This window comes from Lactuca serriola, chromosome 9, assembly GCF_051521515.1.
Source record: "Lactuca serriola cultivar US96UC23 chromosome 9, Lser_US96UC23_V15, whole genome shotgun sequence".
In the NCBI taxonomy this organism is placed as follows: Eukaryota; Viridiplantae; Streptophyta; class Magnoliopsida; order Asterales; family Asteraceae; genus Lactuca; species Lactuca serriola.
Genome location: NC_136416.1, coordinates 196,837,799 through 196,851,624, shown reverse-complemented (window position 1 = coordinate 196,851,624; position 13,826 = coordinate 196,837,799). Strand labels below are relative to the sequence as shown.

The 13,826-nt window shown below is 39.2% G+C and overlaps 1 protein-coding gene across 1 annotated transcript; it reads right to left on the bottom strand.

Annotated features, from left to right (window-relative positions):
- Positions 1–848: 848 nt before the first annotated feature.
- On the bottom strand, positions 849–13,613 carry LOC145076435 (uncharacterized). The gene is made up of 8 exons (XM_079022309.1): positions 13,454–13,613; positions 12,726–13,333; positions 12,538–12,632; positions 11,692–11,854; positions 11,406–11,603; positions 11,244–11,327; positions 2,782–3,003; positions 849–2,147 (listed from the first exon to the last, which is right to left on the bottom strand). The coding sequence occupies exons 1-8, from the start codon at positions 13,611–13,613 to the stop codon at positions 849–851; spliced, it is 2,829 nt and encodes a 942-aa protein (XP_078878435.1).
- Between the last annotated feature and the right edge of the window lie 213 nt (positions 13,614–13,826).

Here is a 13,826-nt window from a genome sequence, read left to right as displayed (position 1 = left end):
GACTAACATGCAGAACCAAACACATACCTGGGATGAATACTTCATCTGTTCCAATCTATAAGTATGAGATTTCCACATTGAATTCAACTCCTAACATTATATTAGGAGGGAATTAGGTGTCTCATCATTACAGAATTAAATGGACTTTAATCTCATCCCAATTACAGACTTGTGCACTAAGTCTCTTGTCAGACCTTTAGTCAAGTGATCTACCAAATTTTGTTGCGATTTCACAAAGTCAACCAAAATAACACCATTCATGATTAGTTCTCTAATCATACTATGTCTAACACCTAGGTGTCTAGACTTGCCATTATAAACCTTGCTATATGCCTTAGCCAAAGCGGTTGCACTATCATAAAGTATAGAAATAAGTGATATAGGTTTAGACCACAAAGGAATCTCACATAAAGTATAGAAATAAGTGATATCGGTTTAGACCACAAAGGAATCTCATAGACTAAATTCATTAGCCACTATGCTTCTTTACCAGTAGCTGCTAACGCAACAAACTCAGATTTCATTGTCGAGTTTGTAATGCAAGATTGCTTCTTGGAAGCCCAAGAAATGGCACCTTCCCCAAGCAAGAATACCCAACCAGAAGTTGAGGAATGGTCCTCCATGTTGGTTATCCAACTTGCATCCAAATAACCTTCTAAAACCGAAGGACTCCCCAAGTAGCTCAAACCACAATTCATGGTTCCCTTGAGATACTTAGACACTCTATTCACTGCTTGCCAATGTTGAGCACTATGATTACTAGTATACCTGCTCAACTTACCCATAACAAAAGCAATATCAGGTATGGTACTTGTGACGACATACATCAAGCTACCAATAGCCTTAGATTATTCCAATTGTGAAATGGGAACACCATTATTTGGCATGAATTTCACACTTGGGTCCATAGGAGTACTCACAGGAGAACAATCGGTAAAATTAAACCGCTTGAGAATTTTATCAATATAATCACTTTGAGTCATCACCAAACCTTTGTTCATCCTTTTAATTCTTATTCCAAGAATTACATCAGCTTCTCCTAAATCTTTCATGGAAAACTTGGATGATAATAACTTCTTTGTTTCATCCACTTGATTTTGGTCGGTACCAAAAATCAACATGTCATCTACATATAAGCAAATGATCACTCCAACTCTAGTAGCATCATCAAATCTACTATAAACACATTTGTCACATTGGTTTGTCTTGAAACCAAAAGACAAAATCACCTCATCAAATTTTTGATGCCATTGTTTAGGCGCTTGTTTCATCCCATACAAAGATTTGACAAGTTTACAAACCATATGCTCTTTACCGGGCATAATGAAACCTTCTGGTTGTTTCATGTAAACTTCCTCGTCAAGATCACCATTTAAAAAGTTTGTTTTCACATCCATTTGGTGAATAACCAGATTGTGGATACTTGTCAAGGCAAGCAACAATCTAATAGTACAAATACGTGCAACTAGAGCATATGTATCAAAATAGTCAATACTGGGTTTTTGTCTACAACCTTGAATGACTAACCGGGCTTTGAATTTGTCAATAGTCCCATTAACATTCATTTTCTTTTTAAAAATCCATTTGCAACCAAGTGGTTTAGAACCCAGAGGCAAATCAGACAACACCCATGTGTTGTTCTCAAGAATTGATGACATTTCATCATCAATTGCTTCCTTCCAAAAGGCACTATCACGAGACTCCATGGCCTCTTGATAAGTCTTAGGATCATCTTCAACACTATAGCAATAAGAGTATTCAAGATTAATTTCATCCCTTGAACCTTCCACCAAATACAGTTGGGAGTCAGATCCAAAAATTTTCGCAATATGGCCTCTTTTGCTTCTACGAAGCTCTTGTGGTTCTTGCACATTACCACCATCTTGACTTGCTGAATTTTTCTCTTTATTAGCACCAAAAGTCATATCCTTAGGCCTTTGAATCGATGAAAACCGCATCTCATCAAATATTTTATCTCGTAATTCGATAACATTGTTAACCGAAACCGAATCATTAGGTTCGATTACATAAAACCTATATGCCTTGGAATGCTCAGCATATCCAATGAATATACAATCAATTCCACGTTCTCCCAAAATTTTCTTTTTGGGTTCGGTTAGTTTTACAACTGCCCGACATCCCCAAACCTGAAAATAACTCAAATTCGGTTTTTTCTTGAACTAAAGTTCATAAGGGACTGTTTTGTTCCTTTTATTTGGAACCTTATTTAATAAATAGCAGGCCGTTAACATGGCCTCTCCCCATAATCCTTCACTCAATCCCGAGTATGATAACATCGAGTTTACCATTTCTTTTAAAACTCTATTTTTCCGTTCAACAATACCATTCTGTTGGGGCGTGTAAGGTGTCATGGTCTTATGAATGACACCCACTGATTGGAAGTATATGGGATCCATATATTCACCTCCCAATCAGTCCTGAGACATTTAACCGGAATGCCCAATTGCAATTCCACCTCAGTTTTGTATATTTTGAATTTATCTAAGGCTTCATCCTTAGAATGCAGCAAATACACATAGCAAAACCAAGTGCAGTCACATACTTTTTATTTCTCAAAGAAGGAGTGGAGTGAAAATCACACAGGTCACTGTGTACAAGTTCCAAAACAGCTGAATTTCTAGTGACACTAGGAAATGGCTGTTTTGTCACTTTTGTAAGCATGCATGTTTTACATTTATCAGACGTCGTATCAAAGGCTGGAATTAATCCATCTTTTCACATCTCATACATCCTTCTAAATTTGACATGACCTAATCTTACATGCCAAAGCATAGATTTATCAACATTAGAAGCAGAAGATACAAATGCGAAATTTTGAACAGGTAATAATTTGTCAACAAGATTTAAACGAAACATTCTATTATTTAAATATCCAAAGCCAATAAACATACCACCCTTGGACAAAACAAACTTATACGACTCAATAACTTGTTGAAAACCAGCTGAATTCAAACAACAAGATCTTACAAGATTCTTGAGAATCTTGGGAACAAACAAAACATCAAATAACTTAATTTTCTTTCATGAAGTAAATTCAAGACACACGACACCTAAACCATCAATAGGAATAAAAGAATCGTCTCCCATTTTCAGCACCGACTCATCTTGTAACATCCCAAAATTCAAGGCCAAAAATTTCGTTTTGATTAAGTTATAATATAAAACCATCAGTAATAAAACATTCATATTTGTGACAACCCAAAATTTATCCGGTCATTTTTAACCTCATCTTCCGTTAATAGAACCCGCTTTATTAAATTGTCCGTTAACCTTTTTGGATTAGGTTAAGTAAATAGGGACTTTATTATGACTTCATAAGGGTTGGAGCAAATTAGAAACACCCTCAATAACCCCTTGAAAAGTTTTAGTTTCAACCAAGTCAAATTACGACCATTTAATCGGGTGCGACCAAAATCTCCGTTTAACGTCAGTATCGGGTAGATTTCCTCCGAGCCACAAACTCAAACCCTATATAATGGTGAGTGGACTCCATTTAGAACTTTTCCACCCTCTCTCTACTCTCTCTCTCTCTCTACAAGTTGCCTTCGATCCAAAAACGCCCATTTCGAGCTCCAAAATCGTAGGTAATCTATCCTAACTTGTTGTTTAGCTCATTTAACATGCAAATTCGTGTTTAAGACATCCAATAGGGGAAAAATCATGTGTTTATGGCCCAAGAACACTCTTGGACCGTAAACAACCATAAGTGGGGTTTTGAAGCCCCAAAACCCTTCTAAATCACTCATAGGGCTTAGATATGACTTGTGGACTTACACATACGAGCTTAGAACACCAAAACCTTGCATTTTGAGGAGTAAACATGATTTTACGGCCCAAGAACACTCTTGGACCATAAACCCTTCTTCATGGGCCATGAACACCTTTTAAGGTGTTAAAATTTCCCTTAAACACCTCCTATGGCCTGGGAAAATGTCTAGAATCAACCACAATTGAAGTAGGGGTTTTAAACTTCAAAGAAACCAAGGACCTAGGAGTTTACGGCCATAAACCCCCCAAGGATTGGTCCATGGGCCGTAAACTCCCATAATGAGGCCAAATGATGCCCTAACTTCCCCATTTGACTTGGAAAAATGCATAGAACTTTATAAACTTTCGTTTAAGACCTTAATTCATGAAGGAATTGACCAAGTGAGAGTTTACGGCCGTAAACTCTAGGTTTACAGCCGTGGACACCCTTAAGTGGTCCATTTGGAACCTTAAACCCTTCATATACCCTAGATTTGAACCTAGCCTAATTCTACGAGTGATATAAGACCTTAAAACATCCAAGAACACACCACCCATGAGTTTACGGCCGTAAACTCATGGGGATATGGTCTTAGGGACGAAAACTCCATAAAGAGTTTACTCTTGAAGAGTAAACTCCCTAACTAGGCCATACACTCCCATATTGCAACCCAATAGCCTCCTAGCACTTGACCAAAGTGTTTTCCGCACATTAGGATGCTTATACGTGTTTAATTAGTATTATAATCACTAATTCTATGTAAACATATGTCATCATATGTTAATAGGTCACTAAGTGTGTTCAAGTCTTTACATGGCACCGAGCACCCAACCGGCACCTCCATCCGATCCACTTACAACAGGTGAGTTCATACCCCTGAATGAACCTTTTAATGATTTTAACTTCTTTTATAGGGGGAATACAAGTTGATCTATACAGTTATTATATAAATCACATGTGATTGATAACTGTATAGCAAAATGGATTTACGCATGTTATACTGTTTTATCCAGCTTAAGATTTTCCAATCTCGCTTTCAACTCTTGTTAAAGGTTTTCTTCACTTAATCTATTTTATACAAATCATTTTCAAAGTTGTTATGAAAGGATTTTCAAAGGATTCCAAAGATTTTCAAACTTGTTTTACCAACTGACATCAAGTCGTAAATTTTCTTATGTGTAAAGGTTTTCCAAGGTTTTCATCAGAGTTTTCTTCTATGCTTTTATTTCATTAAAATGCATGCCTGTATTTGTATAACTATATAAATAATGTTTAAAAGACTTAGGAAGGCTGGTGCGCCCTATTTCCTTTTCCTCGTTGGGATGTGGTCTGGTAGGTATCGGTTATCCGTCCGAAGGTCGTTTAAACATTAGTTATATATCATGTATACATATATAGACATAAAGGTTTCCATCGACCAGTTCATTTCCCTTGGGTAGCAAGGTGTGACAACCCGAAACTTTCATCCTATGTAATTGGTCCGCGTATTGGCTTTAAATCTTGAATTCATCATCCTTTGTAAATCTTGTGGTTCCATATGCGTGTTTTGGACATAATATAGTCTAGATATGGGTCTTTGGAGGAGTTGGAAAGTATTTTGCACCATAAAATCGGATCAAACACACCAAAAGAGGTGTGTGCGGCCACACTCTTGTGTGTACGGCCACACACCCATGTGTGCGGCCGCACACCCAACCGCACACCCTCTAGCCTCACACCCAAACCTATATATGGATGGATACCCTCTTCATTCATTCATTTGGATGCTCCTTACCCTCTCTCTACTTTCTCTCTCTAAAATATTCAACCAAGAACACCTTGAAGGCCTCATATTTGTGATCTAGTTCATCTTCAAGCTAATTAGTGGTAAACACTTGAATCCCAAGCCTTAAAACTCATCATGTTCATCATATTCATGGTCCCTTGAAGGTGTATGGCCGCACACCTTCATGAGGGGGCAGCACACATTCAAATCTCCTTAGTGAAGAGCAAACACTTCATATGGACTCACAAGAGGTGTGTACGGCCGCACACTCCTGTGTACGGCCGCCACACACTCTGTACGGCCGCACACACATGTGCGCAGCCTCACACACCTTTCTGGCCACACACCCCAGCCGCACACTCACTTCTAAGGCCATACACTTACTCAAATGCCCATATTTGGCCCTAAACTTGCATAGATCATTATCTTGGATTATGTGACACTTATTCTTAGTAGTTCCAAACCCTAAGTGTGTTTTCCCCATCATATTTAAACATGAAACATCTTAGTTCTAACTCAAATATGTGTCATCACATGATTAATAGGGACCAGTGGCGTTCAGGGCATCCGTTAACACTCGAACCCTACGTTAAACTGTGAGTTCATACCCCCTACGCTTTTTCCGTGCTTTTCAATGTTTTCATGGGGGGGGGGGAGGAATACAAGCAAACTATAAATGTTTTCAAAACATAACTTGATGTATTTCAAATAATATCTGGCAAACTTATAAATGCTTTTACCCCTTTATGTATTATGCTGAGCATAAGGGATGATTTATCAACTACAACTAAATGAATTTTAGTTAAGGAAATAACCAAACTAATCAAATTATTATGGGAACAATTTGGGGTTCGTTAGTTTTCATTTTATCATGTACTGATATGTGTATAAAGTTATTAGATAAACTATGTCTGATTCAGTTTATCTCCGCATCATTTGAATGTATTGCCAGATAGTTTCATTTTATGTATCTGTATTTACTGTATTATGTTTCATAATCTTTCATATATGTTTGATATCGTATGAGAACCCTGTGAATAGTTTAGTACTAGCTTGTGAGTTCGTCACTACCCTTTATGGATGATCAGTAAATCCTCCCCGGAAGTGTAACCAGAGTCTCCTGGAGGGAGAGCGAGGAATTTGTGAATAGATCTATTCGGGACTGACAATCCCACACCTTAACTGCTAGGTACAGTTAGGCGGGCACGCCTGGGGTGACAAATTCTGGATATCGTCCGACGTCTGACAAGCGTCAAGGAGGTCTCGTTGTCGTATCAGCATGGTTACCCGACTCACAATATGTATTAATATAAGTTTATTCACGGCTTTGGTTTTGGAGATATATATCTAGTGCGGGATGGTAATCCCATGGTTTTTAGTCTATAAGTCTCATATCTATTGCAGGATGTTATTCCTATGGTTAGAATCTATATCTAGTTCGGGATAGTGATCATATGGTTTTATCAACTATCTTATATCTAGTTCGGGATAGTAATCCCATGGTTTTATCAAACTATCTTGTATCTAGTTCGGGATGATAATCCCATGGTATTAAATTTATATGTAGTACGGGATGTTAATCCCAAGGATTTCAAACTACTTTCTATCTACAGTTCACGTATATTAAAGTATTTTATATCTAATTCGGGATAGTAATCCCAAGATTCTCAATATATAGTTTTGTGTATTAAACTATACTATGTGATATTAAATCGGTCTTGTATTTAGGAAAATATGGGATTTTCCTGGGGTAACATATAACGCGTAATTTAATTGTAATGAAAGATAACTAAATTGTTTTACATAAGAAAATATGGGATTTTCTTGGATAACAAACCTTTCGGAAAACTAAAGGAAACCGGTACATTTTTTTAGAAAACCAACATCTTATGAACTCACCAGCTTTATGCTGATTTTCAACCCGCTTGTATTCTCAGGTCCACGTTAGACAGGTACACGGCAATATCTTTTGGTGAAGACGGAATGCGCAAAAGACTCGTCTCTACTTTTGTTCATATGATATATGTATAACACTTGTACAATTTACTTTTGAAACAAATGTAAACTTTCAAATATATGTAATGTAATGGTTGTTTACTGTGATTACTATGTGCATTGGATTTGATACTCAACGTGGAGTCAACCCCGGAAAACGTTTCCGCCTTTGGTTTTCGGGGTGTGACACAAGGGCATCCTTCCATTCATCATTCATAGATGTTTTGTTAAATGCATGCCTGTATTTGTATAGTTATATAAATAATATTTAAAAGATTTAGGAAGGCTAGTTCGCCCTATTTCCTTTTCCTCGTTGGGATGTGGTCTGGTGGGTATCGGCTATCCGTCCGAAGGTCGTTTAAACATTAGTTATATATTATGTATACATATATAGACATAAAGGTTTCCATCGACTAGTTCATTTCCCTTGGGTAGCAAGGGCATCCTTCCATTCGTCATTCATAAATCAGAGACACTAGTAACAATTATAGGAATAGTTAGGAGATTCTAACCACTCTTTCTAGTTCAGAGAATTCCAAAGGATTCAGTTCATTCGTGAGTCTCTATCGTTATTCCAGTACTTACAATAGAATTCAAAATACGAGATGCATCTTCAAGACACGGATCTCCCCGTCGTCAAGTTGGTAATCAGAGTCTCCTGGAGGGAGAGCGGGCATTGTGTGTATAGATCTATACGGGACTGACACTCCCGCACCCTGACTGCTAGCTACAGTCCTCGGCCTACCAAGCCAAGGGGTGACAAATGTCACAATTATTCCGACGCTTGCAGGGCGTCAAGTACTTTAGTGTCAATCAGTATGGTTACGAGTATCTCCATGTTTACCTTATAATTCATGGCCTTAAGGTAACGAGAATTAACACGGTATTTTTTAAACAACCCACTTAGGATTACTATTTGTTTTAGACCTTGCTAGCTTTATTGTTCATTTGATACTGTCTGGGGTATGTGTTTCTTTGTTTTAGACCTTGCTAGCTGTATCATTCATTTGATACTGTCTGGGGTCTGTGTTTCTTTGTTTTAGACCTTGCTAGCTGTATCGTTCATTTGATACTGTCTGGGGTCTCTGTATTCTTTGTTTTAGACCTTGCTAGCTGTATCATTCATTTGATACTGTCTGGGGTCTGTGTTTCTTTGTTTTAGACCTTGCTAGTTGTATCGTTCATTTGATACTGTCTGGGGTCTCTGTATTCTTTGTTTTAGACCTTGCTAGCCGTATCGTACATTTGATACCGTCTGGGGTCTGTGTTTCCTTTTGTTAGACTGAGCCAAACGTATCATTCATTCGATACTCTCCTGGAGTCTATGATTTCTTTTGCCTTAGTCAGCAGTATTTCTGCTGAGGCATACGTTATTTTCCCCTAGTATTTTTACTAGTTTTTTTTATCTACTTTCTTTAAAGTCAAGTACCGTATTTTGGTAATGATAGTATTTAAGGGAAAATTACTCTTTAAAACATAACTCTGTCGAGTCTTGGTAGAAGACTGCTTTTATTTAGAAAATATAGGATTTTCTGGAAAGGACGTTAGTACACCATAGATTCTAAACTACTACTTTTCATAAAGTTATTTTGAATAAAAATGTGTATTTATACAAATGACACTAAATACTTATGGACTCACCAGCATTATAAAATGCTGATACTCGCTTTCAAAATAACTTGTATTCTCAGGTTAGCGATAGACAGGTACATCCCAGGAAATTTTGTGTGAAGACAGTCTAGTACCGAGCTGCTTCTATGTTATGCTCTGTAATTACTTTGATATTACTATAACATGTAACCGATGTAAAATTATTACTATTAATGCAATGGTTGTTGTACTTTGATTACTATACTGCATATGTTGTGATACTTGACATGACGTCATCCCCCCCATAACGTTTCCGCCGTTCCAGTTTTGGGGTGTGACAATATTCATATCTCATGTCGAAACCAAAGTGTCAATAATCAAAGCATTTTATCATAAAACCATATCAGAGTGTAATCCCAAAGATCTCATGTGCGGAAAACATAGTGTGATGCGCTGCGATCCAGCCGGCTCCTTTCCTTTGAAAACGAGTACCTGAAACCAAAACTGTAAACCGTAAGCACGAAGCTTAGTGAGCTCCCCCATCATACCACATACCATACAATCATATAATGAACAGCTAGGAGATACAGGCCTCGCCCACACTCATGGAGATACGGGCCTCGCCCACACTCCACTATCTCTGAGATACGGGCCTCGCCCACACTCAGCTACTAAACCATAACATACAAGTATATACAATCATATAATTAACAGCTAGGAGATACAGGCCTTGCCCACACTCATGGAGATACAGGCCTCGCCCACACTCCGCTAGCTGGGAGATACGGGCCTCGCCCACACTCCACTATCTCTGAGATACGGGCCTCACCCACACTCAGCTACTATCACATATATCATAACACAAACATACTATCAGACATACCTGGGGTGTCCGAACTACCCTTCGGTCCTAACAACCGAACTTGGGGACTATTCCCCTCCTACTGCTACTATCACATATAACATATCATGGCAGCATATAAACATATCATCACATACTGTCAGACATATCTGGGGTGTCTGACCTACCCTTCGGTCCTAACAACCGAACTCTATTACTGTCACATATAACTTATCATGCCAGCATATAACATATCAGGTAGTAGCAAACCTAGATGATATCACAAAGACAATCATCTAACATACAACTCCTACTGGTGGGCCAACATTGTGGCCGTAGACCCACCGCTACTGGAAGGTAACTCACCTCACATTGCTGAAGTCCTGAAGACACAGTCCCACACTTGCTGAAGTCCCGCAGACTCGACCCCAGCTACCGGTTGACAGATTCCCGAACTGTCAACACCAAAATAACACCCAATTAATAATTGGGTCCCAATACATAACCATAAGTACATTCTTTGGGTAATTACTACATTACCCCTATCTTGGCTTATTCAAGCCCAAGGCCCAATCCGTAGGCCCAAAGTCAACTAGGAATCAAAGCCTAACTCATGGCCCAATTTTCCAAATTAGGCCTAGGCCTATACATGGTCTCATTCTAAGGCCCAACATCATATAATCATTAACGCCCAAAATATGGCCCATCTATGGCCTAATTTTCCAAATTGGGCCTAAGTCCCTTACATGGGCCTTACCCTAGGCCCATTAATTTACTCTAGATTATTTGCTTGATCTTGGATAGCCCATTTAATAACCCAATCATCAAGGCCCAATAGAAAGGCCCAACAACAAACCCAAGTGAAATTAGGGTTTCACATAAAATGATGATTAGGGTTAAGTTTCCTACTTAACCCATTAAGGACTTAATCCATTAAGTCCAATATTGCTTAGATTAATTTCCGCCAATGATTATTATTTAATATCTCAAGTTATTAAATAATTCCTGTGTGTCTCGATTAATTCCCCAAAATTAGGGTTTTGATGGCATTAGGGTTTTCCAAACCCTAATTAGGGTTTCCAACCCAAATACTAGCCCATTTAATAATGTGTTGGGCTTTTAGGTCAATTAGGGCTTTATTGGGCCTATTAGGCCCACTAGAATATCATTAAGCCCATTAAGGTTTTATTAGGGTCCATTAGAGTCCATTAAGCTTCATTGGGCCCATTTGAGCTTCTTTGGGCCCATTATGGTTTCAAGCATCTCCAATCGAGTCAACTCACAAGACAAGCACACCGCCACCCGACACGGCGACCGGTGGCGGCAAGAGGCGGCAGCCACCACCTCACGGTGGTGGTTATGACTTGCTTTATTCCATTTTTGTTACATTTACATCACTAAAATCCCAAAATTACGCACACACACTAATACAAACACCTATACACAAAAATCTGGCGGCCGGCGGCGGCATGTGGTGGCAGCGGCGGTTCTCGGCTTTCCGAGTTGACAAACACGCATAACACACATTTTGAAGAGTAGCTCACCCACCAGCCACCCACCTGGTGGCTCCCGGCGGTGGCAATAGCGAATCTGAGATGGCAGCCACCACCGTGAGGTGGTGGTAGCGGCGTCTCTTTTGGTTCCTAGACAAGAAGCAACAAAGGAGGCAGTCGATGGCGGCTATATCTTGGGAACGAATCACAGGCGAAGGAACGTGATGGGTTGAGGAACCGTGAGCGACAGGAGCGGCGGCTTTGTCCTCTCATCGGGATTGACCACAACGGCAACAACGATTTCGTCTTTACGATGTGACACATCAGCAGAAGATGAAAAGGAGGTGTGGTGGTCGCGAATGACAGCAGCATTAACAACGGGATGGACCCCCGCTGGTGGTCTTCATCACCCCTACGATGGAATTATGATAGTGCTGTGACGGCTTGGTCGTCGGCAATGAGAGAAATGGCGGCGTCTGGCGGTCTTGCTCGATCGGAAACACAAAGGTGGGGTGATTGGTTCTTGATCCAGGCGACTGAGGAGGCTCCCAACATGGTGGCGGCTGTAGAGAACTCTAGATATGGTTAGGGTTTGTTCATCCAAACATGGGACGGAAAGAACGCACGGGGTTTAAAGTCCCATATCCCATCCAAACTTTCTACAAATTTGTCACCTCTAGTCCCTCCTTACCATATCTTTTTCAATTTAAATCCAAAAGTTACCCTTTAGCCCTCCCTTCCATAAGTCCTTACAAAATAAATCCCAAAATTACTAAACAGCCCCTCCTCCATAATTTATTCTTAAATTGAATCCAATACTTACACTTTAACCCCTTCCTTCATGATTTTATTTCAAATTAAAAGCAAAATTATCAAATCACTCTCAACTTCCAACATTCCTTACAAACTAATCCGTGAATTACAATTCATCCCCCAACTTCTATAATTATAACTTTTAACTCCTCGAACTAACGCCTTGCTCATTTATTCTTGATTTTAGGGATTCTATATGTTTATTTATTTATTTTAGGCTACCATTTGTTCACTAATTTATTTATTTAACTAATAAATAAACGGGTGTTACACATCTTCAAGCGGAGTTAACGTTTCAAACATCCGTTTATCCTTGCATACATGGTTCGTTGCTCCAGAGTCGATCCACCAAGCAACATCATCATCCTGCACATAGAATGATTCAGGGATAAATGAAACATAATAAACATAATTCTGATTAGAATTATTAAAGTTAGTCAAAAACTGACCTCCTTTAACTTGGTCCAAATACCCGTTCACTTTCCCATTGGCTCCACTGTTTCCAGCACCATTGTTGCCCAAATTCACACGACAATCATGCTTGCAATGCCCAACTTGATTGCACCTCCAACAAACCAGATCCTTTATATTTTTGTTGGAGTTACTTGGGACATGTTCCTGCTTACATTTTCCATGTCCTTTGTGGTTCTGGTTCCTTGGTTTGTTTTCAACCATATGAATCGAGGGCTGTCTAGGTTCAACTTTTCCTTTGGGTTTTTCAGATTTGTCACTTTCCTTCGCACGGAGAGATTCTTCAATATGAATGTGACTAGCAAGTTGAACCAATGACAGTTCCTCCTTCTGTTGTTTCAAGTTGTGTTTGAGGTCTTTCCAGGATGGTGGCAGTTTTTCAATGATGGTTGACACAACAATAGATTCATCCATATTCATACGGTGCAGTTTAAACTGATCGTATATGCCAAGGAGTTCATTGAATTGTTCAGTAACAGACCTTGATTTGTCCATATTATAATTGTTAAAGTCACTGACCAGAAACTTCTTGCTAGAAGCATCCTCGGTGATATACTTCAACTCAAGGGTGTCCCACAACTCCTTGGCACACAAGGCTTCACTATGGATATCAAATAAAGCATCATACATATCATTCAGAATGTGACCTTTACAGATGTAGTCATTGTTGTCCCACTTCTATCTCCTTCTTATCTCTTCAATAGTCTCTATAGCACCTTCCTCTGGCTCCGTTGGTCTTGGAGTAGTCAGCATGTATGTTGCTTTCAGAGTAGTCAGCATGAAGTGCATCTTCTTCTTCCAACGCCTGAAGTGGACACCTTCGAACTTCTCCAGTTTGGCAAACTTGGTAGTCATCTCACGAATTGAGTCATCCATCTCCAGGAACAGAGAATATCAGTTCGATTGTAAGTAATTTTAGGGTTTCTGGTGGAGATCTGGATACCAACTTGGATCGTGATATCACTTTCCAAACTGATATTTCTACCCTATGCCTGCGTTACAAGAAATTTAGCCTAAGATAATCCAAGTGGACACTTACGATTCTAGGCACAGAAATGGTAAGCTAATATGCTAGAGGATTATGTGAAA

Excerpts from the sequence above, each read along its gene's own strand:
- LOC145076435 (XM_079022309.1), bottom strand. The coding sequence starts at position 13,613 with ATGGATGACTCAATTCGTGAGATGACTACCAAGTTTGCCAAACTGGAG. Across the intron at positions 11,855-12,537 it reads TTAACTCCGCTTGAAGATGT|ACCACCAGCGGGGGTCCATC; the intron begins GTAACACCCGTT and ends GGGGTGATGAAG. Across the intron at positions 11,328-11,405 it reads CCGCCGGCCGCCAGATTTTT|CAAGTCATAACCACCACCGT; the intron begins GTGTATAGGTGT and ends AATGGAATAAAG.